The sequence below is a fragment of the Anguilla rostrata genome, chromosome 17 (genome assembly GCF_018555375.3).
Source record: "Anguilla rostrata isolate EN2019 chromosome 17, ASM1855537v3, whole genome shotgun sequence".
In the NCBI taxonomy this organism is placed as follows: domain Eukaryota; kingdom Metazoa; phylum Chordata; class Actinopteri; order Anguilliformes; family Anguillidae; genus Anguilla; species Anguilla rostrata.
Window position 1 is genome coordinate 18,334,647 of NC_057949.1, and position 25,291 is coordinate 18,359,937.

Consider the following 25,291-nt stretch of genomic DNA (forward strand, 5'->3'; position numbering starts at 1 on the left):
TTGGAATCCCAATGATTCATTCACTCTAATTTCAGTTTTCAGATATGTTACAATGATTCCTCTTTCATTCAATCTTAATTATTTTTTTTCTCTCAACTTAAGCATTGCTTGTTCTTGGTTTTGCCGTCTAATATGCAAATGATAATAAGATTTGCATTTTAGACAACTCATTTATTTTCATAGGAAACCAATGGAACAAAGTTTGCATCGAGTGGAGTCACGCTTATTTTGTTTGCAGTTTCACAATGTGATGATAAAACATCCCTAAGTTGAATAAACTATTTTAATATACCACAACTGTGACAATAATCACAAAATGTTTGGCACCCATAAGATGAATTGCATACTTTCACCCTGCTTTTTTGCGTTTTTATTTTGCTGAAATAAATGTTTTACTTGCAACGTCCCGTCCATGGAATACAGAGATGACTTCCCTCTTAGGTTATTCTGGGCCAAATACACTGGATGTCCTAACATCCATGCTGAAAACAGAGTTAGTATAATAGACAATGAAACAAAAAAAGTTTTAAACACACCCAGATATTTAAAATGGCATTGTTTACAAAATAAAACTTCTGCGGCTTGCCTTAGAGGCAGTGAAAGACAGGGAGAGGAAAAAGGGTTCCCCCAATCCAGTTGCTAAACCCTAAGGTTATATTTATTGCTATTGTATCACTGCCTGTAGGCCTATATTGTACTGCGATTGTTTATATTTATCCAATATTTTCCTATATTTACGCGTTTGTATTTGATACCAGTAATGCATCATGATTTGAGTTAAACTGAAACGAGACTGAGTGAGTGACAGCGAGAGAGCGAGGGAGAGAGAGGTGGAGTGCTACGTGGTTCCATTACGTTTCAAGCATAGTTTAGATGTTCCACAAGTGTGATGCGCGTACGAAGCCGCTATAGCTGAAAGAAACTTCTGCTTTTCATTCACGGAAAGACTGGATATAGCATGGTACACAGAAAAGCAACATTACTGTAATTTCATGTTCTCTTAATTATGGAGCGAACTTTTCTGGGTGCGCTAGCAAAATTCACTGACCGTCTAGGATCTTGCCTAACTTCGGCGGACTAGGAGAACCACGAAAACACGATTCATATGAAGGCAAGTATCAATATTAAAATATTATTTACAGATCCGTGGTCTTTGTTTACTCCTGCTACTATCCTCTCCGCCATAGAGTTTTAATTAAAAATCAATATCCGCGTCGTCAAGATAGTCTACTTTTAATAAGATTTCACGTCACAATACCTCTACACCGTCGCTTTAGGCTTGCAAAACAGACGCATGACATGGCTAGATTATTCTTGAAATGAAAGAATTACTAACTATTTACAATGTTTGTGGATATTCTGTGCCTACTTTGTGCTCGACAGTCTGAGAAAGTAAGATGAGATGTGGTACTGTCTATATTAAATATATATTCTTTGCTAATTTAATTCATCCTGTTCATATATATTTTTAAACTTATAAAAAAATATAAAATACCTTTCTACCTCACAAAGTTAAATTGACTGAGTTCAGAAGTTTTTGGTGGTTTTTTCGGTTTGACACTTCTCTAAATGGATGCACACGTGTCCACACACACACACACACACACACACACACAAAGCTCGTCCAGTTTCCTGATGTTGCACTCTGCCAAAGTAAGAGTGCTACAAACAGTAGGAGTTCAATAATCCTGAAAGGTTTCCCACCCCTATGTTTTCATGTGCTGAAAAGGGTAGCACTTCCAGTAGGCGTGAAAGGTTAGCTTATGATAGAGTGGTAGGCTTTACTCTGGAAGCTGTGGAACGGACTGTCTTTCATGAACCAACATAATGTCATGTTCTCTGGGTGGGCTTTGTGAAGATTTGGTTATTTAAACAAAGAAAGAATGGACAGAGCCAAATAAACAGTCATTTCAGAATTTGACTGAGGGATGGAAATAGACAGTGACGGAAGGTGTAGTTGTATGAATGGAGGGATTATGTGGAAGATGGGGGATGTTCAAGCGGGTGCACGTGTAGAAGGGGTGAGAATTTAAGGAGAAAAGGGAAAGATGGGGAGAGGAAGGACTGGACAGGTAGTGTGCGATCTTACGGATTCATGAAAGAAACAGGATTGGTGGATTGGGGGTTAGTGATGCCAAGGAAAGTTAACAGGTGAAATTAAGAGGGGTGGTCCTGAGGTGTCTTATATGAAAAGCATTAAATCTCAAATTTAGTGTTAAATCAGCAGGAAATTTTCCTACGCCAATGTAAACGTAAACACTGGGACTGAAGATCCTATATCAAATATGACCATTTAGAATATTCTGGAACCTTCTACTTTTTTATTTTAGAGAATGATAACAGGTGGCTGATGTGGGAAGCTGGACTGCGATTGCATTTTTAAATTGGATTTAATTCTGCACGTGTCAACTGCGATAATATATTTTTCATCTGCAGAATAAGTGTTTAAAAACTGGCTCTCATGAAGTCCATTCATATTGTCTAGAAAGATGTTGGTTGTAATAGAGCAGCACTGAAAAGACAAAATTGGGCACATTAGTAGGAATATGGCCTTTTCCATGCATACACAATAAGATGGCATCACTAACAGGATTTAAAGTTACAGTTGAATAACCTCACCCATTGCCTTTGAAGTGATAACCTGCTTTGGATATCTTTGGATACCAGTATCTAGTGGTAGATTTTGTACTTACTGTACATTTGGAAGTCAGCTTGGATCCGATAAGCAGATAGATCTCATCCTGACAGATGATAAAGACCATTTCAGTTAAAGCAGCGGCATGTATTGTGTAAGCAGTTCGATGTTGAAGCATGTATTTTTGTTTGAGTTTTTGTGATCACTATTGACTGGGCAAATGAAAATATTTCGTATAATTCATTTTATTCCATTTTCTCTTTCTATTCAGTACAATGTCCTGCTCCCTACTTCTGCTACATTACATTACTGGTATTCATCAGGCGCTCTTATCCAGAGCGACTTACGCAACTTTTGGGTTACAGGCCCAGTCCCCTAGCCATTCATACTGCACCTTCTAACGGTCTCTCTCCATTACAGGGTGAAGTGCCACTGCCACGCTAGCCCGTGTGTCCCCCTCTCCCCAGCCCCTCCCGTCCGGCTTCCATGTCAGTGTCTGTGAGGAACCCGCCTCAGAGGCGGAAATCCCTAGGGCCCGTGTCCCCAAAACGCCTCTACAGGAACCTGTCCGTCAGGCTAAGGGGTGGCGAGTCCAACTCAACCAGCGAGTCAGAGTCCCCCAACCGCCACAGCAGGGCAACACCCGCCGTAAGACACCATTTTGCCTCTTCTAGTTCAGCTGCCTGAACATTTCTTTAATACTTGGTTTTTCTTATTTACTGAATCCCTTTTTAACTCGTTGATGTTTAATTCTGTATTTTTCTGCCTTCCTGTGTCTTTATGATAGTAGAAAACGCCCTTAGTTTAATGCTGTTTTCTGCACTTTTCAGTTTTGCTAGGTGTACTGAAACTGTCAGGCAGATTGTGTAATCAGCATTGTGTAACAATATGAGAGGACAGCTTTTACATGGTAACAGCTTTAAGGGTGGGCTCTTCCTCTGTGTTTACATTTCAGACCTTTCTGTTCCCCTTCACTTGTTCCCTCTCTGTTTCTCTTCTTTTCTCCCTCTTTATATTCATCTTTCTCTCTTCGCCCATCTTGCTCCCTCCCTCTGCATCTCCAGCTCATTTAACAATTTGAATTGTGCTGGAATAATCTAAAAGTTTCGATAACTGCAGAATACATAATACGGCAGCAAAAGAAAGAGTGGAAGTGGTTTGCATACTGATGAAATAATGCCTTAACACTGCACCCCCTCTCTCTCTCTCCTGTCTCCCTCCCTCCCACTGTCCCTCTCTCTCACACTCTCTCCCTCTCATTCTTTTTGCACACTCCATATTCTTCTCTCTCTCTCTCTCACTCACTCTCTCCCTCAGTATAAGTCCCTGTGGGAGGCTGTGGAGAACGAGGACACGCTGGCAGTGCAGTGCCTGCTGTCTAAGGACCGTGCAGCAGGCGGAGGAGGGGAAAAGCGGGAGAAGAGAGAGAGAGAGAGGGAGCATGAGAAAGGTGTGAACAGCATGAGCGAGCAGGGCCTGGTGCCCCTCGACGTGGCTGCTCTTACCCACAACTCCCCTCTTCTCCATGTCCTCATCAAGGCTGGGGCCAGGCACAATCCAAACCGTGAGTGTGACGAGCCTGCTTCAGGGCCCTTTTCTATTTTAAATTACGTTCCGTTGGTGCACTGCAATGGTCAAAGGTAGGTCGGTGGATAAAAAACAAAGAAATTATTGAACAAGGTAAAGACCGGGGGTTGTCAATCATAAGGCAGATGCAGGTACATACCGCCCATACACAATGAAATTAAAAATGTAAAGGAAAGGCACTTTATTGTGCAAGGATAAGGGTCATGGCCTGGAATTAAATCCAGACCATACCAGTGCCGACTGTGGCTGGTAGCTCCATTGGGCAATGTGCAATTGGCGATTGCTTCGTCCAGGGTACGGGAGGCTCAGCCCCACTTTTGGCACCAAATTTAATAATTAAGATTTGCTCAGAGTCAGTTTGATGCATTGTTCAACTGTTTCCATGTGCTGCATGTTAGAATTTGAGAATCTTGAAAGTGTCTACCATCTCTGTTTTAGCACACTATCACAGTGTGGTCAGAAAATGTGGCTGGGAAGCCCCCATCTGCGCACAAATTAACCGTAAACGTAACTGTAGTCTGTCGAGGCAGCTGAACACAATGTATGCAAGTTTCCAAACATAACTATAGCTGCATGCAGCCATTGTGAGGGCCAAACAATCTTAGACAATTAATCCAATGAATACCCTGAGACTACAGTGAGCCAATGTGCCAAATCAGTCCCAAAGGTCCTTGTGTTGATACTGGATGACATTATTTTGCATTCTCCAAATATTAAAAAAATTTATCAATTTGTTAATACAACTTTGCAAAATGTATTATTATAGCGACACCAAAGAGTCAATTAGTGTGATCTTTTGCAGGTATTTTCTAAGAGCTTAGAAGTTTGTAGAAGTTTGGATACACCTGGTCCCAAAGTGTATGTTGAATCTAATAAAACAGCAGCTGACCAGACCTTTCCATAGTACATAGTTACACGTGACTTTCTACATATTCTAATGGATGATTACGATTTATTTGCATTTATTAGATTCAAAATAATAAAATAATGTGAACATGGAATGTGCAAAAGTTTGGACATCGTCAGTTTAGTACTTAGTAACGCCTCCTTTGGGAGATTCATAGCAGGTTCTAAATATTTTCCCTAGCTGGTCTTTCTATTCTTGATTTTGGAATGTTCCATAATTATTATTTGATATACGCCTTTTGTTCCTCCAAAATTTTTAACCATCCCTTCTTGGCTGTGCTGTTCACCCCCATGGAGGGAGCAGTGCAGATAACTGCATGTGTGCTGGGTCAGCGACTGGGTTGCCTTCAGTGCTGCAACAGGAAGGAGAGGCAACACTGACTGAAGCAGCGGCAGCACTGACTGAAGCAGAGGCAGCACTGACTGAAGGAGAGGCAGCACTGACTGAAGGAGAGGCAGCACTGACTAAAGCAGAGGCAGCACTGACTGAAGCAGAGGCAACACTGACTGAAGCAGCGGCAGCACTGACAGAAGCAGAGGCAACACTGACTGAAGCAGAGGCAGCACTGACTGAAGCAGAGGCAACACTGACTGAAGGAGAGGCAGCACTGACTGAAGCAGAGGCAACACTGACTGAAGGAGAGGCAGCACTGCCTGAAGCAGAGGCAACACTGACTGAAGCAGAGGCAACACTAACTGAAGGAGAGGCAGCACTGACTAAAGGAGAGGCAGCACTGACTGAAGCAGAGGCAACACTGACTGAAGCAGCAGCAGCACTGACTAAAGGAGAGGCGGCACTGACTGAAGCAGAGGCAACACTGACTGAAGCAGAGGCAGCACTGACTGAAAGACAGGCAGCACTCACAGAAGCAAAGGTGGATCATTGAGCACTCATGGTACCTTAACGGCCCCTGACCTGCCACTGGGACCGCTGAGGAGTTCTGTTCTGGCTGAATGAAAAGCACCCTGCCCCAGACAGGATAATGTTAGCGGTGTCCTCGACCATGTCTCGGTTCTAGGTCCCGGGCCATTGCTCGTTATGATGCCAGTATTTACCCAGGAGCTTGAAACTGCATAATGAAGTAATATTTAGGGAAAAAAAACGGGAAATAGCAGTGCTTTATCTGCATAATTAATCTCTTGAGTTCGGAGCAGCTTGTTGTTTTTGCTAAATTGGTCCTGCATAAACACAGCTTGCATTATGGACTGTGCCCATTCAGCAAGGTTCCAGGGTTACACTGGTCCTCTGGGGTGCTCCTGAGCTGCCTTGTGATTGGACAGAAAGTGGCTGGCACCAAGGTGACTGGTATCGTTATCACCATAACAAAGCAGTGAAAACAGGGAGTTGTTTGCACCTGATCAGGTTAAATGCAAAGCTGTGTGCATATTTTATTATTGTGGTGTTCCGTTTTGATTCAATAAAATTCAAAATAGGACAATAAAATTTTAGCTGAAAAGAGTGAGGCAGGTTGGAGATGATCTGATGCATCAAAGAGAGATGCATAAAGCTGCTTATGTATGACATGTTACAGCGCCCTCTAGTGTGGCTGCCCTGAACCTACATGTCTTCACGCTTCTTTTCTTGGGTGATGTAGTGATACATCAGAATCAGAATCAGAATCAGAATCGAATTTATTGCCAAGTACATTTACACATACGAGGAATTTGCTTTGGTCAACACACCGAGGCAGCCATCTGCGGCGCCAACTTATTAGATGAGAAATGAGAGGACAGGAGGAAGGAGGAGGAAGAAAAACAGTCCTTTCAATGAAACGAGAGGGCACTCGTTTCATTGAAACGAAGAAAAAACCTCAGCACATAGCAACATCATAAAAACATTACAAACATTACAAACATTACAACAAAAAACTCGAAGACTTGCACATGTGGTAGGGGGTAGGGTGTCGGGGAGGGGAAGTGTCGCAGCACAGACACTGGGGGGAGCGCGCAGCCGCTCAGGCGCAGCGCATCAACCCTCAGCAGACTGCACTGTAACGGGGGAGGGAGGGGGGGTGGGAGCCAAGAAGGCGTTGAGTAGGAGGTGGTGTGTGTGTTGTCTTCATGTGCGTGTGTGTGTAAGTCCATGGACTTCATCTCCACCACAGTCTCAACATTGTCTCTGCCGTCTGATACTGATGACGAGGACACGGCCGTTGCCGTGGAGATAACCTCGAAGAGTCCTGATCCAGAGACAAAGTTCCATAGGAGCAGGGAGGTGGGGGTAGGGCCGAGCATCTGGCTGCATAACAATACATGTGGGGGGCAATACCATGTTTGAGCACAGTCTTTCCCTATCTCCTTCTCTCTCACTCCCTCCCTCTCCCCATGTCTCTCCCTCCCTCCTTCCATCTCTCTGTCTCTGTTTCCCTGCCTCCCTCCCTCTCCCCACGTCTTTCAGTGTGCCGTCCCTCAGACTGGCTGGTGAAGCTGGACTCACTGGTGGCGCTGGCAGGGCAGAGGGTGGAGGAGTGCAGGGAGGATGTGCTGGAGAGGGTGGGGGCGGGGCCGCAGGGACAAGCTGACGCCCAGAGGCAGCTCCGCATCTGGACGCTCCGGCGGCAGCTGTACTGGAAGATGAGGGACCACTTCCGCCTCACAGGTAACAGGCAGCTCAGAAGAGGGGGCTGGACCCTGGCCTGTGGTACCGGGGGGTGGCTTATGAAGGTGAAGGGGCATGGCTAACTATACCAGCACGTGCCATAGCGTACCAATGAGTGACGCAATGCATCAGGCTGTTCTGGGTCAGGTTGTTGACACACATATTTTAGTATTTTTATGCTTAGTGTATTTTCTTTTTTTTCTACAATTTCATACTTTTGTCTCTATATTGTATTGTGCTCCCTCTTTCTCACAGTCCTTCCTGGACCTCCTAGCTGCGTGTCGCTGCTGGTGACCAGTGCGACCTCTCTGTCGGTGTCCTTCAGTGAGCCGGAGGGCAGCGGAACCGGACTAGTTACCCGCTACAGAGGTGTGAAAATGTGTTCACCCGTCATTACATTACATTACAGGCATTTAGCAGACGGTCTTATCCGGAGCGACTTACATTGTATATATTTCTGTATATATACACATTGTATTACATATATACTGGAGCAATGCAGGTTAAGTACCTTGCTCAAGGGTCCTACCAGGGAATCGAACCTGCAAACTTTAGGTTATACGACCAACACCTTAGCCATTATATTACACTGCCGCTCATGAATTACACACTGAACGCACCCTCATTTTCCAAGCTCATCTGAGGTAAAAACACAATAGTGACAGACAGAGAATATTTCAGCCAGTTTTAGATCCTGTTTAGGGCCTAACAGCTGTAAGCAATGGCGCTCCTTCCCAAACTCTCCCAAAGATAAAGTAATTTCATTCACACGGTAAAAGTTTAAAACAAAAAGCTTGTGGTTTTCAGAAGGAATAACGACATTTGCAGGATTTGCAACCTTTCTCCATTTGGTAAACCCTAGTTCATTATCAGGTGTCTCTGCCTCACAACATCTGTTCATTGCAGAATGTATGCATACATTTGCCTTATAGCGCCCTCTAGTGGAATAATTACTCAAGTTCTTGAGATACGTAGTAACTGCTCATTGCCCTGTCACTAGTGGGAGAAACACTGAAATTATGCAGACGCAGCCATAGGTTTGTGTTAGTTTGGAAAAAATTTTACTTTGTAAAACTGTTTTTCTGTTCTTCTGCAGTGCTGACAATGTGATGAAGATAATGAGAAAGTAACCTGTGCCTCTTCCTCTCTGTTTCAACAGTGGAATGGAGCATCTCTCCCAATTTCAAGCCCCTGTGTGGATCTGCCCTTGTCCTGGACACAAAGAGTCTGTTCTACAACATCACCGACCTCCAGTCTGTAAGAGACTACACTATATATGAGCATAACTATGTGTAAATTGTGCATATACACTCTGGAACCGTCTCTGTGTTTCTTGACAGGGGGTGCAGTACTTTGTGAGAGTGAGTGCTTACAATGTCAAGGGATGGGGTCCATTCCAGAGCTCCAGCCCGGCCAGCGCTGCCCCCTCCAGTGAGTAGGCGGAACTGCGGCTCTGTGGGGCAAGGGGATGCACAGCTTCCGAATGGCTTCTTCTCCCAGTGTGGCCATGCTTGCCCTCTGTCTCCCCCTGCAGGCTGGAGGGAATGCGTCGGCGTCAAAGTGAGGAGCAAGCAGCCAGAGGCTGGCGTGCGGAGGCTGCTGGAGCAGATCAGAGAGCCACACTACAGGGGATACTGCATAGGTAACCTGTGCAGACATATCTGTGTGTGTGTCTGTCTATCTCCCTCTTTTTGTCTATCTGTCTGTTAATTGCTAGCCATTTTAATATCAGCACATGTGCATGCACGTGTTTGTGTAGGTGTGTGTGTGTGGTGAGGTGTGTTTGTGTGTATATATATATATATGTATGTGTATGTGTATGTGTGTGTGTGTCCCTTTATCTGTCTGTCTTCTGTCTTATCGTCAGTTGTTATCCCTTGTGATGTCAGCACATGAGTGTGCTGACATCTGTACTCTGTCCCATCACAGAAAGCTCCAGACAGCAGAGCCCCAGTAAGCGTCTGTCTGTGTCCCGCGGCCTGAAGCAGCTCTTCCAGTCAGCCACCAAGTTCGTCCGCCTGCTGCAGAGGTGAGAGGATCCACACTCCTCCTTTCTCTGCCTCCTCACTCTCTCTCTCTCTCTCTCTCTTTCTGCCTTCACATGGAGAGCCTGTACACTGCAGCTTCTTCCCATCACATTTCCCTCTCTGTCTGTGTTTAGAGGCGTGTACCTGGCTGCTGTGTTCTACCACAAGGACAACATCCTTGTCACTGCGGACGACCAGATCCCATTGGTTGAGATCCAAAGCTGTTCCACCTCTGTCACCCAGGACTTCCTTTGGTTTGCCAAGGTTAGCTGTCAAGAGACTGAGGTTATTCATTCCAGCATTGTAAGCACTGTGGAGAAACCAATGCTATTTTTTTTACCTCTACCAAGGAGGTTATGCAATGATCTCTGTCTGTTTGTCAATCTGTCTGTCCATCCATGACAGACATATCTGGAAAAGTGACGGCTGGATTGCCATTAGCAGGAAACCTATTGATTTTGGTGACACCGTCAGACCAAGCATATCTTAAAAACTAATGACTGGATTTCCAAGACATTTGCTGGTTGCATTCCCATGGGGGGAGATCGCTGTGCCTTGGCAGATGTTTGCGCTCTGCCGAATGCATTCCTTCTAGCTATGACAGTACTTTGTGTGTATCGCAATAGCATGTAACGTGACGATAATGTTCAACAACTGTCCCCGTCCCTCTACCCCTCCTGTTTGCCTGTGCTCTCTTTCCATGTCTTCCTATCTCCCATTCGCCCTCCATTTCTCTCTCTCTCTTTCTCTCTCAGCTGTCCTGTGCCTGGCAGCAGGTACCCTGGCTCCAGCAGGCTCTCTCCTCCTCCCTGTCTTCCTCGTCATCCCTCCTTCAGAACAGACACAGCATCCTGCGGGCTGTGGCACAGCTGCAGGTGAGGGAAACTCATTGCCTTGGGTCTGTCTGTGTATTACCAGTACTAGAGCAAAAACAGTGAGAGTGTTCAGCATAACAGCCTAACCATGCATGCACACTATTCCTGGTTCATTCCACCTAACAGCCCATGTTTGTTCTTCTTATCAAAGCCACCCTCCCCCCAAACAGGTTGAGATAATTAAAGCAGTACAATGGAAATAAACACAACAAATCCCTCACATTATATACACTTACAATAAAATATAATGGAAATTTTAGTGGAAGAACAGTTCACTTATATGTACAATTAACTAAGTTACATGCAAACATCTTACTCAAGTCTACACAAATCTTATTTCTTTGATTCCCCAGCAAATACATTACAATACAGTAGTGTCTTGTCTGTGTGTACTGGATTGAAGCTATATTGCACCCCCCCCTAAAACTCTCTGCAGTCCTCTCTTGGGACGGTGGATCTGGGACAGGTGTACTACGAGCCCCTGAAGGACAGACATGGGAATGTCCTGCTGGTGACACTGAGGGAGTGTGTACCCCCTTCCCACACCCCAGACCCCCCTCTGCACTGGATTGCCCTGTCCCGCATGGACAGGAACAGGCACAGGACACCCCTGCTGCCCGAACCCACGGCTGTGGACACTCTCAACGAGCAGCTAAAGGTGAGACTACGCTCTGAGCACTGTGACTGAGCGGTGCATAGTGACTGATAGAGGAGGTAATGCTCTGAGCACTGTGACTGAGCGGTGCTAGTGTCAGATAGAGCAGGTAATGCTCTGAGCACTGTGACTGAGCGGTGCTAGTTGATAGAGGGAATGCCTGGACTGTGCACTGAAGCGTGTACCTTCAAGTGTCACGGGTTTGAGGAGGAAGGCCTGAGCCCTGTGACTGAAGCCGGTGCTGTGTCTCATAGAGCAGGTAATAGCTCTGAGCACTGTGACTGAGCGGTGCATAGTGACTGATAGAGGAGGTAATGCTCTGAGCACTGTGACTGAGCGGTGCATAGTGACTGATAGAGGAGGTAATGCTCTGAGCACTGTGACTGAGCGGTGCTAGTGTCTCATAGAGGAGGTAATGCTCTGAGCACTGTGACTGAGCGGTGCTAGTGTCAGATAGAGGAGGTAATGCTCTGAGCACTGTGACTGAACGGTGCTAGTGTCTGATAGAGGAGGTAATGCTCTGAACACTGTGACTGAGCGGTGCTAGTGTCTGATAGAGGAGGTAATGCTCTGAGCACTGTGACTGAGCGGTGCTAGTGTCTGATAGAGGAGGTAATGCTCTGGCACTGTGACTGAGCGGTGCTAGTGTCAGATAGAGGAGGTAATGCTCTGAGCACTGTGACTGAGCGGTGCTAGTGTCTGATAGAGGAGGTAATGCTCTGAGCACTGTGACTGAGCGGTGCTAGTGTCAGATAGAGCAGGTAATGCTCTGAGCACTGTGACTGAGCGGTGCTAGTGTCTGATAGAGGAGGTAATGCTCTGAGCACTGTGACTGAGCGGTGCTAGTGTCTGATAGAGGAGGTAATGCTCTGAGCACTGTGACTGAGCGGTGCTAGTGTCTGATAGAGGAGGTAATGCTCTGAGCACTGTGACTGAGCGGTGCTAGTGTCTGATAGAGGAGGTAATGCTCTGAGCACTGTGACTAAGCGGTGCTAGTGTCAGATAGAGGTGGTAATGCTCTGAACACTGTGACTGAGCGGTGCTAGTGTCAGATAGAGGTGGTAATGCTCTGAGCACTGTGACTGAGCGGTGCTAGTGTCTGATAGAGGTGGTAATGCTCTGAACACTGTAACTGAGCAGTGCTAGTGTCAGACAGTTTATTCCCCTCAGAGCTGCATTTCTCTTGTGCTGAATTTATGCCATTCTTGAATGTTGATTCTAAATGTTCTAACCTACATTAAAACTGCCGGTTAGTAAACTAGAAGAATGCTAGGCCTGTGCTCATGATGTTAGAGATTCCCTGGTGCGCTTGTCTGGCTTGCATGCCGGTGAAAGAGAGCAGATAAGAGGGGCTTACGTGGGCCCTGTGGAATACCATAGCAGCAGCTGGGACAGGTGGGTGTAAAATTAATAATTAAATCACAGCGGGGGGCGCTGCAGTATTTGCGGATGCCTCATTCCACTGGGTGTCCAGCTGAACTTTCATCTAGTTGTAGAAGATGTTTGGGAGAAGAGGGATGTAGAGGTATGAACAGCTCCTGCAGCACAGTAGGGATGTGGAAAAGTGTGTGAGCTTCTTTATTTATTAACCTTACATTAGTTCTTCACAGTACCCCCTCAGGCCACATTAACCCCTCACTGTCTGACTCACCACAGGACAAGCTGTCCTACCACCGGCGAGGCACCCAGAGGGCCCAGACGGGCCTGTACATCGGGGTTCTGAAGCTCAGCAGCTCGGTGGATCAGATCAGGGTTCTGGTTTCCCAGAAGATGCCCAACCTGCTGTGTCACGCCAAGGTCCGCCATAATCACCACGTCTCCCGGTAAGATGCTATACAAGCTATAGTTGGGAACTGGGCTTGCTGCTCCGAAGGTTGCAGGTTTGATTCCCAGGTGGGAGGCTGCTGCTGTACCCTTGAGCGAGGTGCTCAACCTGCATTGCTATGGTGAATACCCAGCTGTATAAATGGATTATTTGAAAAAGCATTATCAGCTGTTAAGTTGCTCTGAAATAAAGAATAAAAACAATTTAAATGGCTCTCCCCCTAAACCAAAAAGAGTAAATATTCTGACGTGTTCATACTGCAGATCTTAATCTTGCAGGATGTTTCTGAATAAATCTTTTTAACTTAATTCTTTCTTTTAAGTAACATTTCTTGTAAATCATGTATTGACTTTGTTCTGTATTTTATTTTTCAGCGAAGAGTGGGCGTGGCTACAGAGTCTGACTGTGGTTGGTCAGCCTGTGATTGGCAGCACGGAGGTCCAGGCGGTGCCAGAGGAGTTTGTGAGGTCGTTGCGGCTGGCGGTCACAACTCTGCTGACGAAGCTGAGTATTCCCCTCTACAGGGTAAGAGAGCTCCCTCTCCTTAGCAAATGAGTGTTAACCACCTTACAGCCTCACTGGCCTTCCTGTAGTAACTGGTTTCAGCTCCAAGCCATTTGGAAAGGTTATGAAAGATTGTGCCCAGCCAGCTCTCATATATGCCAATGCTTTCCCCTGTTTACCACTGGTCCGGAATGCCTAATCAAACTCACCAGCTGGCACCCTGGCTTAGCCTCCACTGCTGATTCTGGATAATTCACTATGGATTTAAAATGGTATCCTCACACGCAACCTTTGACTGAATTCCTGTGTTGCTCTAGATTTATCCTCTCCACTTTTACTGAACAACTATTTTTTCCCCCATTTCCAATTTACCCCTGCCCCCTTAGGGTTATCAGTACCGTATGTACACCCAGGAGCTGCTGCAGTTTGGAGACCAGTTGTCCATGCTGCTGCTGCTGCCCCCTAGTGAAGACTTCAGCGCCAGCCCCAGCCCCCGCCCAATGGACTGGGTGCAGGACCCCACCCTCTCCCTACCCTTGCAGATCTTTGAGCTGGGTAAGGAGGGGACAGGGGGTGGGGAAGGGGGGTGGTTAAAATGTGGGACTGAACAAGGGCATCTATGCTGTGCTATGCTATGGTTTTCCCATTTTGTTAACAAGTACAAATGATTTATAGGTAACTTCACCCTTTTGTGCGTGTTTCTGGGTCTGTGAATCAGTGTTCTAAATAAAACTCACATTTCTCTTTTTTCTATCTCTCTCTGACCCCCTCTCTCCCATTTCTTCTCTCGCCCTCTATCTCTCCCTCTCTCTATCGCTCGCTCCAGTGCATTTCTGGGCGTACGAGCGGGACTTCCTGTCCCACTATTGCCAGGCTTGGGTGCGGCTGGAGCTGGACTCCCACCTATCTCAGCAGGCCTTGCGTGAGGCACTGGACAGCAAAGAGGTTCAGGAAGCGAAGGAACGCCTGGAACACATCACACAGATGTTACAGGTGAGAGGGCTGTCCTGGGACTGTTACATACCTGTTACAGGTGAGAGGGCTGTCCTGGGACTGTTACATACCTGTTACAGGTGAGAGGGCTGTCCTGGGACTTTAACATACCTGTTGCAGGTGAGAGGGCTGTCCTGGGACTGTTACATACCTGTTACAGGTGAGAGGGCTGTCCTGGGACTGTTACATACCTGTTACAGGTGAGAGGGCTGTCCTGGGACTGTTACATACCTGTTACAGGTGAGAGGGCTGTCCTGGGACTGTTACATACCTGTTACAGGTGAGAGGGCTGTCCTGGGACTGTTACATACCTGTTACAGGTGAGAGGGCTGTCCTGGGACTGTTACATACCTGTTACAGGTGAGGGGGCTGTCCTGGGACTGTTACATACCTGTTACAGGTCTTTCTGTTGCTCCTGCAGAGTCTGGACTCCATGTGGCGGGAGGCACGCTGGATCACGGACGTCCTGCAGTACGTCCGACTCAAACACATCGGCGGGATGGCTCAGCTAGGACGCCTCATGGGAGGGGAGCCGCCCATCCCCGAAACCATCCCTGAGGAGGAGGAAGGGAAGGAGTTCCCCTCTCGCAAGCTGCTGCACCCTCAGACAGGTGAAGTAAGCCCTGCCCAAGCCTGGCTGGCTCAATGGGACAGTGTTTAGGCCTTACCCCAAATCCACCTCCTTTCTCACTAAGTGTGCCAGTGTTTCCCCCCCCGAGCCAGAGGAAAATCTGTCTGATAGTAACACATTTTCCAGGCTTTACTAATGCATTTTCTCGAGACAATTAAAATTATTACATTTATTAGTTATAATTAAATATGAAATATTATTACTGGAATTAATACTAACAATAGAGCAAGAGATGGCAACTGAATGTCTTTGCCTGTGTGGCAGCTGCTGTTAGACTCATACTGCGTCCTTTACCTTTTCAGAGAGTGTGAAGACGTGCGGTGTGGGTCAGCTTTTCGCGAGCGACCGCGCTGGGCAGGTGGACGCCCCTGGAGACATTCAGCCGGATGTGGTCGCCGGGGAGGGGGCCAGCGAGGGGCACGGAGCCGGGCGGGGTCACTGGGCCCCCCAGGAAGCGGCGTTCTGCGATTTCCCAGAACTCTCCGCTCACAGCTCGGCTCAGGCAGGGGCGGGCGGCTACAATCCCGCCAGTCACTGCAGCCGCAGCGACGGGAGCCAGTCCAGCGCCGACGCAGACGTCTGCCAACAGCTGGAGCAGGAGGACGAGGACGCGGACGGGTCAGTCCGCGTCACGACAGACATTTTCGACGGGTTAGCTCTGGCGAAGCCGGAACGGGAGGCTCTCAGTGGCTTCGGAAACGGTGCGCCCAAGGACTGCTTCAGTTTCGCTTACGAAGACGACGTTGGCGTAGCCGCCGGCTGCGCGGTTTTAGGGGACGGGATCTGCATAGGGTCGAGATTTTGGGATCCGTTTGAATGCCCGCCCACTCCGCCGCTCATACTGGGACCCCCACCTCCCACTGCTCCTGCTGGTGTCGAGCTAGGAGAGCGTGTGGCGATTCACACTGGCGGCAGGACTCACGGTCTGCCGGCGAGGAGTCTGGTGGAGTGGGTGAGCTCCACCACAGAGCAGTCCTGACCACACACCTGTTCCTCACCCTAAGTCACTTTCACCTTTTTAAAAATATGCTTTTCCGGGAATTCCCAGGTTCCCATGGCTACCATATCCTCCATCAGCTTGGGTTGGCACACACTAGGACACACGTCTCTTTTCTAGCTGCAGTCATCCAGCTGCAGTTCCTGAGTCACTGTGCAGTTACTGAACCACAGCACAAACAGTCAGTCACTGTGCAGTTACTTAACCACAGCACAGTCAGTCACTGTGCAATCAGCTCATGAGTACCTGTGCAGTTACTGAGTCACTACGCAAACAGTCACTGCACACAGTTGCTGAGTCATTGTGGAAACAGTTCCTTATTCACCACACAAAGCAGTCACAGCACCAACTGTTACAGCACAGATTCACTGCACAAACAGTGGCTATGCAAGCTGTTCCTGAGTCACTGCGCAAACAGAGTCACTGCGTAAATTGTTCTTGAATCACTGTGCAAATATTCACTTAGCAAATAGTTAGTGCAAGCTGTTCCTGAGTCATCAACAGTTTATGCAAATAGTTTCAACACACACGTTTCTGTAGGACTGACCACCGGACTGAAGTTCCAGGCCTTAGGATGCACCACTGCACTCAGGACAAAGTGCCTTAACTAGAGGCTCAGGCAGGAGAAAGGGGGGAGGGGCAGTTGTAAAATCCCTTTTTGCAGTGGTGCAAAAGAGATGCATACACGGATATGGCGTCTCACTCTGTTCATCAGCAGGGGGGCCGCCGTCTCCACGTTTCTTAAATAACAAATATTGAGGTTAGGGTTTTCAACATAATATGCTGAGATTAGGATTGAAGTTTGCGTCAAATTACCTGGATCTGTGACCGGAACATATTACACTGTAGTTTTTGGCAGAGAAAATGGTTTTGGAACATTTCATGCAATATGTTGTTATACTGTATGTGGGTGTGATTGCGGTTGTGATTGCTTGAGGTTGGTGGTTATGCTCACATTTCAAATTTGCACAGTGGATTACCTTTTTATTAAAAAATGAAAAGAAAGAAAAATAAATAAATCTGTACCCCTTCCAGGTATATGGTCTGTTTTGAATACTTTACAATAATAAAAAAGGAAAAATTTCCCAGTGTCAAGAAAAATCTTCAGGGACTTAATGCCTGCTCTCTACATTCGTGTTGTAAAAATACATTCATATCAGCCGAATACTGGGTCCACATAAATATGCAAATCACATTATGCATTGACATCTAAATAAACTGTCAAAAGAGTTTTAAGAGTTTTCTGATGAGCTGCTCTGAACGCTTCCATTTTGACAGTGGCTAATTTTTCTGGTACAACTGTAAAAATATTCTGTTAATATCGCTGCATATTTTATCATTTTAAAACATTATTTAAAATGGGGCTTATGTCTTTTTAACAAAAAAGACAATCGAGATTCCTTTCACTCGAATTATTAGAATATAATTTTTACTGCAAGCATTCAATGAGCGGCAAGCGAAACCGTCATAAAAATACTAAACCCGAAAACAGGTCGACCGATTTCACAGATAAGGTTTAATCGAGATTGTGCTGGGCCTATTTTACTCCGCAGCATTGCGCTCCGGTACTAACGGTTGGACAGTCGGGACAAGCTCAGTAGCTGCCAGTGAGCAAATTCCACAACATCGTGACATCACCGTCTGCAGCTGCCTGTGAGCTCGTGCGCAATCTGGCGCTGGTCAAACCTGTTAAAAAGCACGCATTATTATTTATTTTCACATTTACGGATTTAAAATATATCGCAACAGGAGAAGTTGAATGTCAGAATTAGATACGTGAGGAGGGTCATTTTGTGTTGTCATCAACTGGGGCGCAGCAGAAATAATGGAGTCACCAGCAGGCGAAACACCGAGCGAGGGTGAGTGAGAACATTGCCATGCTCAAACAACTTAGGTTAACGAAGTACGTACGTCTATATCAGCGTTTGCCCTTTGCACTAAAAATGACTCACGACATAAGATAAAAAATTTTTTTTAAATCTCCAGAGTCTGTCTACAGCCCCGAAAGGTCTAGAAATAGCAGGGATAGTGCCGGATAACTCGATGTCTGTGCTGACTAGGACTACACAAATCAGACGCAATGAGTGTAGTGCTTTATTAATTTGGATACATCCTTTAAATATTGACAGTTCGTTCTTATCAACATTAGGGCTGTACATTGTAAGAATATTAACTGTACAGGTAAACAGATCAGAACCTTTGCATGTTTGACTGGTCGGTGGAGTTAACAATATGAGTGTGCAGATTAACAGCATGCAGGTTAACAGCGTGAAGTTTAACAGTGAACGGTGGCGGTGTTTCAGCAGAGTGTGCTGTGCCTGTGGATCCCTCTCTCCCTGAATTGAGGCTGGTGCTGCTTGGGAAGACCGGTGTGGGGAAGAGCTCGGTGGGGAACACCATCCTGGGACGGGCTGCGTTCCGAGCCGAAATGTCGCCCCGTTCGGTGACCAGTCAGTGCGAGAGGCAGAGGGGAAATGTGTCCGGGAGGGTCGTCACGGTGATAGATACCCCGGGATTCTTCGACACCCGTCTCTCTAGCCAGGAGGTGCTGGAGGAGATGGCCCGGTGCGTTGTCCTCTCCGCTCCGGGACCCCATGCCGTGCTGGTGGTTCTGCAGCTGGGCCGCTTCACACAGGAGGACAGGGACAGCCTGCAGTGGGTCCGGGCCACTTTCGGAGAGAGTGCCTCGGGGTACACCATGGCCCTGTTCACATGGGGGGACCAGCTGAGAGGGAAAACTATCGAGGACTTCCTGAAGGAGAGCGAGGAGCTCCTGGAGTTTGTGGGCAGCTGCGGCGGCGGGTATCACGTTTTTGACAACAGTGCGCCTGGCGAGAGGAACCAGGTCACAGAGCTGCTGCAGAAGGTGGAGAGGATGGTGGAGGGGAACGGAGGGGGCTGCTACACCAATGTCATGTACCGGGAGGCGGAGCAAGCCATCCGGCAGGAACAGGAGAGGATGAGGAGAGAGAGGGGGGCGGAGCTACACCAAAAGGGGGAGGAGTTGAGGAAGTGCCAGGGGGAGGACACGGAGAGGGTGAAGCAGGAGCTGGAGGAGAGGAGAAGGGAGGAAGAGAGGGAGAGAAAGAGAGCTGAAAAGCTGTTCTGGTGTGAGCTGGTGACGGCGATGGGGAAGGGGGCAGCAGAGGGGGCTGGTGTGTTGGGTAAAGGGGGTAAAAAGACAAAAGCAGTGCAGAAGGTGGTGGCTGTCGCCTCCACACCCCTCTCACTGACCTCCGCGGCCAAAGTGGTGGGAGGAGCCATGAGGGAGGGATGCAAAGTGCTTTCTAAACATCGCAAAATGCTCCCACACTGAAACACCGCTAAGCGCTTCCACACTGAGACCACTAAATACTCCCACACTGAAACACTACTAAACGCTCCCACACTGAGACCGCTAAATACTCCCACACTGAAACACTACTAAACGCTCCCACACTGAAACACTACTAAACGCTCCCACACTGAGACCGCTAAATACTCCCACACTGAAACACTACTAAACGCTCCCACACTGAAACACCGCTAAGCGCTTCCACACTGAGACCACTAAATACTCCCACACTGAAACACTACTAAACGCTACCACACTGAGACCGCTAAATACTCCCACACTGAAACACTACTAAACGCTCCCACACTGAGACCGCTAAATACTCCCACACTGAAACACTACTAAACGCTCCCACACTGAGACCGCTAAATACTCCCACACTGAAACACTACTAAACGCTCCCACACTGAGACCGCTAAATACTCCCACACTGAAGGTGTGCTAACGCTCCCACACCCCTTCTCCCACTGACCTACACGCTGCCAACATGGAGGAAACCATGAACATACAAAGGCTCTCAAAGATCGCTAAATGCTCCCACACTGAAACACGCTAAGCGCTCCCACACTGAGACCGCTAAATACTCCCACACTGAAACACTACTAAACGCTACCACACTGAGACCGCTAAATACTCCCACACTGAAACACTACTAAACGCTCCCACACTGAAACACTACTAAACGCTCCCACACTGAGACCGCTAAATGCTCCTGTACAGACACCCCCAAACGCTTCCACGCTGAAACAACACTAAACGCTTCCGCACTGAGACCACTAAACGTTCCTGCACTGAGAACAGAAAACACTTCTGCACAGAGATCACAAAACGCTCAACTGTGACAGCGCTGAATGCCCCCACACTGAGACCACAAAATGCTCATATTCAGACACGCACTGAAAGTGCTAAACTGTTAAATGTTCTCGGCAGCGCGTCCTTGACCAGACATGCCCACGGCCCCTCACATCAACCCTACTCCCGTACATGTTTTACAATGTGGTCATACAGTTATACAATCATACTGTGTGATATATAAATATGACCTTTTTCACAAATTTAGGCCCTTGAGTGCACTTTAAATTTTCAGAGGTGTGTGTTTGAGTAAATAATCTGTTGGGAAAAAATGGTGCAGTCCCACACTCCATGTTCCTGAAGCACAGTTTCTCAAAAAAAGAGGCTTTCGCACCCCTGCCGGGCCTCTTTGCACAGCAACCTCCGGCCCTTTGGCGATCCTGATCCCCATCACAGCTCTTCTTGTTTCTCAGCACTGAAAAACTCTACCTAGAACTGCCCCACCCGGGATCTTTCAGAGCCCCTGCTTTTCAGACTCAACCTTAGCTTGCTGAACCGGCACACTTCCCTCTGCAGGCTCTACATACGGTTTATTTAAACCAGCAAGGTGTGATTTATAGTAGTTTTCCTTATTTCGTTGTTATACATCTATTACTGTTGTTTTAGTTCATCACTAAGGTACCAGTCCATGATGGTTATTTTACTGCAGCACTAATACGTATGCACAGTGACACCGTTAAAATTATGCCACAGGCGGCTTCTGCACCTATAGCAGTGCTACTCATCCTATCCGTTAATCAGCACGTCTCTCTTGGTAAGAGGGTGTGATAATGAATAGATGTGGGAAAAGCACACTCGGGTCAGAGCGCTGGAGGAAGAGGGAGGGATTCGCTGCCGAAGAAGAAAGGGCTGACTCTCTAAAGGAGAGGCAGAGCTAAAAAGGGTGCGGATAACCGAAACGCCACGGCACATGCAGAGATAGATTATCAGTTCAGACCTGCTGACGCATTCAGACGAGATCCTGGTTCTGCCATCATTTATTTACATAAATGGGAGCAGCAACGCAGGGGGATGTATATGATAACTATGGTAACTACACTGTGCACAGCAGAAAACACACCTGTGGCTAATGAGAACTGCCTCAGCCGGATCAGCTACTGCCAAATCACTTAAAATAAACAAAGAAAAGTAACATTCATGTCCGCAATGGCAAGGACACTTAAGGTGCAGGTTTTTGTTTGATTGTCAAGTTAACGTTTGTCCAAGGGGGGGGGGGGGTTGCGTGGGGATGGTGTTAAGGAGTCAGAGGCCAGTGCTTCTATAGGTGTAGGCTACTCTACGTGTACCGCCAGACCGAGGGTCCGGCTAGGAGAGGGACTGGTCTGATCTGGAGCTGGCCTTTTAACACCTAGGCCGACGGCAAACAACCCTGCTCTAAACTGAGATAATATACCCAAAAAGACTGGGCAGTCAGAAGCAGTGGCGTTTCATCCGCCCAGTAAGCAAGCACTGGGTGTCCCTCATTAAATAAGGAACCAGCGGCTAACACACACCCCATACGCCCTGCAGTCTGGGCACACTTCTCAGCAGTTACAGTACAGTTACAGTGAAAGCAGGAAGCAAATTTATCTGAAGCAGGTGGTAGGAATTATGGGAGTCAGAGTTTTTGTGGGGCTTTGTAAGAAATGTGTACAGGTCTTCCACAAAGCAAGTTCTTCACATGAATAAACAGTCCATCAGCTTCAGAAAGGGGTGATTACATTTTTTAAATGGTGCACCAATGTCCTCATAAAGAAGTGTATACAAAACATAGGATTTGTATTTAAATGAACCAGGCATATACTTTAATCCTACAATGTGTTCATTGTGTGAAATCACCAATAAAGTAATACTTGGCAAAGTATATTACAATATTGTGTCTGAGAACCCCACAAATGTGTATTTGTTGGAATAAATTGAATATTAAAGACCCAGTCTCTCCAGTTGCCTTGAGGTGATTTCAACTTGCATCCACATCAGAATCTGATAAACTTTCAAACGCTGAAAGTATTAAAACAATTTTTATTGACAGATCTCAAATGCTACAAGGTGCTTTAAACATTATCATAGTTACTCAGAAAATAGTTTTGTCTTTGTACAAACTGATCAATAGATCATGTCATCTGAATACACAATAATGTAGTAAATAACATCGATACCATTAGATTTTATTGTTGAAAACCTAATTCACCTTGATATTGGGAGTGTACACCGCTAATAAAGATTTGGGTCATGGTCCAGGAAAATACTCAATGCATATTTATATTAAAATCTTTGTATCAACATTTTTTGTTGACGTGTGAAGGCTCAAACCACATTTTAGTAATATCTACTGTAGTCTTTCAAAAACTGGATTTTGTCAGCTATGTTTTGCAATACACAATTGTCGGAAGCCACAATGGCAAAACCTTTTAATTGCAGGGTGTTCACAAACAAATGTAACAAACCACCTTAAATAAAAAAAATATAATAATAAGAATAAGAAAAATGGGGGGAGCGGTAAGAGAAGGTAGCCTGAAAGGTATTGACAGGCTCACAAAAACACATTGATTAACGGAGAAATCCTCCATAAACTGAAACTGAAAATACATGCAACCTCATGTACAGAAACAGCTGCATAAATGTGGCACTCACGTGTGGTCCACCGTGCACCAGCGTACAGCGCTGCCACCACAGAACACAACTTTAGGCAAGATTTCCATCAGACAGGAACACACGCGCACACACACACACACACACACACACAGACACACAAACAAGTCTGTTAACGTGGAGTGCCCATGAGACATGCAACAATACGAGTAGCCTAAAGCAGGGCAGCCCAGTCCTGATCCTGGAGACCTACCAGTTTTCATTTCAACCCTAATTTGGCACACCTGATTCTACTAATTAGCAGCACAAAGAGATCTCTGGCTGTTGAATGAGGTGTACTTTGTTAGGGTTGGAATGAAAACCTAGGGGTTGGCAGATATCCAGGTACAGGACTGGGCAGCCCTGGCCTAAAGTAAACAAAAAAAAAGGCAGAATCGGGGACCCACGCATACATGTCTTGCAGACATATACTAATGTATTCACTCTGCTTGGGTGATTTAAAAAGTTGCAAAAATGTAATGTGCAGAGCAGAAAGAACCTAATAGCATTCAGCGAAACTGCACTTAACTCTGTAAAACTAATAAGGCAAAGACATGTTATGAAATTATCTCGCTAGCATCACTAGACTGGGTGTGAATTTTAATTTCACACAGGCCAACAAGAGAATAGGGCCAAACCTCTTTGGTCATTACAGAAAAAAAAAGACGCAGCTGCACACTTAAACAGAAAAACTCAAAAACAAAAACTCAAAAAGCAGGTAAACACTTACACCCAACAACACACTGCACCCATAAGACAGGTAGGTCTTGAGGGGGTATGTACTTGCAGTGAAGGTGGGTGGGGCTTGTCCAAACATGTGGTACCGAGATTGGATGGGACTGAAGAGCCATAAGAGAGTGGCGGCGTTGGGGGGGTGGGGATAAAGCTCCTCACACTGGCATGGGCAGGGTCATCTTACCACTGCCCCTCAGCACTACAGAGGGGGGGAGGGAGGGGGAAGAGAGAGGGAGAGAGAGAGCATGTTAGCATCATGGACAACAAAAAAAACATTAAAATACAACAAACTTTCATTGGAGTCATTATTCTACCCAACAACTCTGTTTGAAAACCATGGAATATACAGTACTGCTACAACATTGCAGAAACACATTTGCTCAAAAAAGTTTATAGTACCGTTATTATAATGCTGAAACAGAAAAGGGTATTCCCAAACTGTTGCCACAAAGTTGGCCATTGCATTAAGGTTTGCCTTCACTGCAACTACGTGGCCAAGCCCAAAACCATGAAAAACACCCCCAGACCAAGGGATGTCCAGATAATTTTGGTCATATTGTGCATATATATATATATGTGTGTGTGTGTGTGTGTGTGTGCGCGCTAAAATGCACACTGAAAAATTCAATTTAATACTACATTAACTTATCAGTCTATCGGTTCAGCCAGCATGTCCTGCTAAAGCACTTGTCCTCAGTGTAGCCTGGCCATGCTGGGGCAAACAGCGGCTGCAGCCCCTCGGGACGCTTTGTGACCGACTGCAGCGTCCGCAAAGGAGGGGCGTCCCAGTCAGCGGGATGGTCACGCCTCAGCACGCACGAGTGACATCCCTCCACACTACACGCCAGCAGCTGCGCGTGAGGAGAACTCCGCAAACACAACGCAAACATGGCTGAAACTGCGCTCTGAGCAACGGAAGGAAGCAGCGAGCGGCAGCACGGGGGGGGGGGGGGGGTACATGTGTGCTTCTCGCCGCTCTCCCGAACTCACGGAGAACCCAGCGCCGCCGAGGGAGGCCTACGAATACGACTGGCCGTTCCACATCGGGAGTCATCATGAACCTTAGAAAAACATTTATTTTTTTAAAGAAAGCTACTGAGAAGAGCTGCTCTCTCCTGCCACACTCACCCTTGGTGAAGTAGAGGTAGAAGAAGTCACAGTAGAAGATGGTCTGAACCACGCCGGACACCACGGCGATCTGGTCAAAGAAGCCCTCCGTGTGGTACCGCCACACCCAGTTGGCCAGGTAGAGGGCGCGGTACAGGCCCAGGAAGAACAGGTAGTGCGTGGTGATAGACTCCGCCTCCCCCGTCTTAGTGATCATGAATAGCTGCGGCAGGATGGCCACCGACTCCAGGTAGATGGAGAACGTCCACAGGATCTGCACACCAGCAAAGAAGATGGGGGGTGGGGAGAGAGTGAGGGAGGCAGAATTCAAGTCATGTTGGGAAACCCATGAAAACACATGCTCAGTAAAGGGCCACCCCTGAGTCCTGTCCCTCTGGGGAACCTGGAGCGTTGACCCA

General features: G+C 46.9%; 3 protein-coding genes across 5 annotated transcripts in view; 2 read left to right on the forward strand and 1 right to left on the reverse strand.

Moving 5' to 3' along the window:
* The first annotated feature begins 739 nt into the window (after window positions 1-739).
* On the forward strand, window positions 740-17,272 carry LOC135243553 (ankyrin repeat and fibronectin type-III domain-containing protein 1-like). The gene is made up of 18 exons (XM_064315480.1): window positions 740-1,111; window positions 3,056-3,283; window positions 3,953-4,199; window positions 7,527-7,727; window positions 7,983-8,096; window positions 8,887-8,984; window positions 9,068-9,158; window positions 9,262-9,369; window positions 9,657-9,756; window positions 9,889-10,018; window positions 10,510-10,629; window positions 11,066-11,287; window positions 12,941-13,107; window positions 13,484-13,634; window positions 14,000-14,168; window positions 14,440-14,606; window positions 15,028-15,217; window positions 15,540-17,272. Exons 2-18 carry the CDS (start codon window positions 3,122-3,124, stop codon window positions 16,214-16,216), a joined length of 3,114 nt encoding a protein of 1,037 aa, XP_064171550.1. The 5' UTR covers window positions 740-1,111; window positions 3,056-3,121; the 3' UTR covers window positions 16,217-17,272.
* Window positions 17,273-17,763: 491 nt separating this feature from the next.
* On the forward strand, window positions 17,764-19,996 carry LOC135243904 (GTPase IMAP family member 4-like). 2 transcript variants are annotated; one of them, XM_064316032.1, is made up of 2 exons: window positions 17,764-18,093; window positions 18,538-19,996. In XM_064316032.1, exons 1-2 carry the CDS (start codon window positions 18,060-18,062, stop codon window positions 19,548-19,550), a joined length of 1,047 nt encoding a protein of 348 aa, XP_064172102.1. In that variant the 5' UTR covers window positions 17,764-18,059; the 3' UTR covers window positions 19,551-19,996. The 2 variants fall into 2 exon arrangements, with proteins under 2 accessions (XP_064172102.1, XP_064172103.1); XM_064316033.1 differs by having other exon boundaries at window positions 18,541-19,996.
* A 2,405-nt stretch (window positions 19,997-22,401) lies between these two features.
* The window catches only part of kdelr3 (KDEL endoplasmic reticulum protein retention receptor 3), a 61,914-nt gene continuing 59,024 nt past the window's right edge, over window positions 22,402-25,291 (reverse strand). For both annotated transcript variants that reach the window (XM_064314219.1, XM_064314218.1), the window contains 2 exons: window positions 24,894-25,146; window positions 22,402-23,964 (listed from right to left, as the gene is read on the reverse strand). In XM_064314219.1, the coding sequence (XP_064170289.1) occupies window positions 23,921-23,964; window positions 24,894-25,146 (297 nt within the window). In that variant the 3' untranslated portion in view covers window positions 22,402-23,920. The remainder of the gene's footprint in view (window positions 23,965-24,893; window positions 25,147-25,291) is intronic.

Excerpts from the sequence above, each read along its gene's own strand:
- LOC135243553 (XM_064315480.1), top strand. The coding sequence starts at position 3,122 with ATGTCAGTGTCTGTGAGGAACCCGCCTCAGAGGCGGAAATCCCTAGGG. Across the intron at positions 9,159-9,261 it reads GGCCAGCGCTGCCCCCTCCA|GCTGGAGGGAATGCGTCGGC; the intron begins GTGAGTAGGCGG and ends CTCCCCCTGCAG. Across the intron at positions 11,288-12,940 it reads CTCTCAACGAGCAGCTAAAG|GACAAGCTGTCCTACCACCG; the intron begins GTGAGACTACGC and ends GACTCACCACAG.
- LOC135243904 (XM_064316032.1), top strand. The coding sequence starts at position 18,060 with ATGGAGTCACCAGCAGGCGAAACACCGAGCGAGG. Across the intron at positions 18,094-18,537 it reads AGGCGAAACACCGAGCGAGG|CAGAGTGTGCTGTGCCTGTG; the intron begins GTGAGTGAGAAC and ends GCGGTGTTTCAG.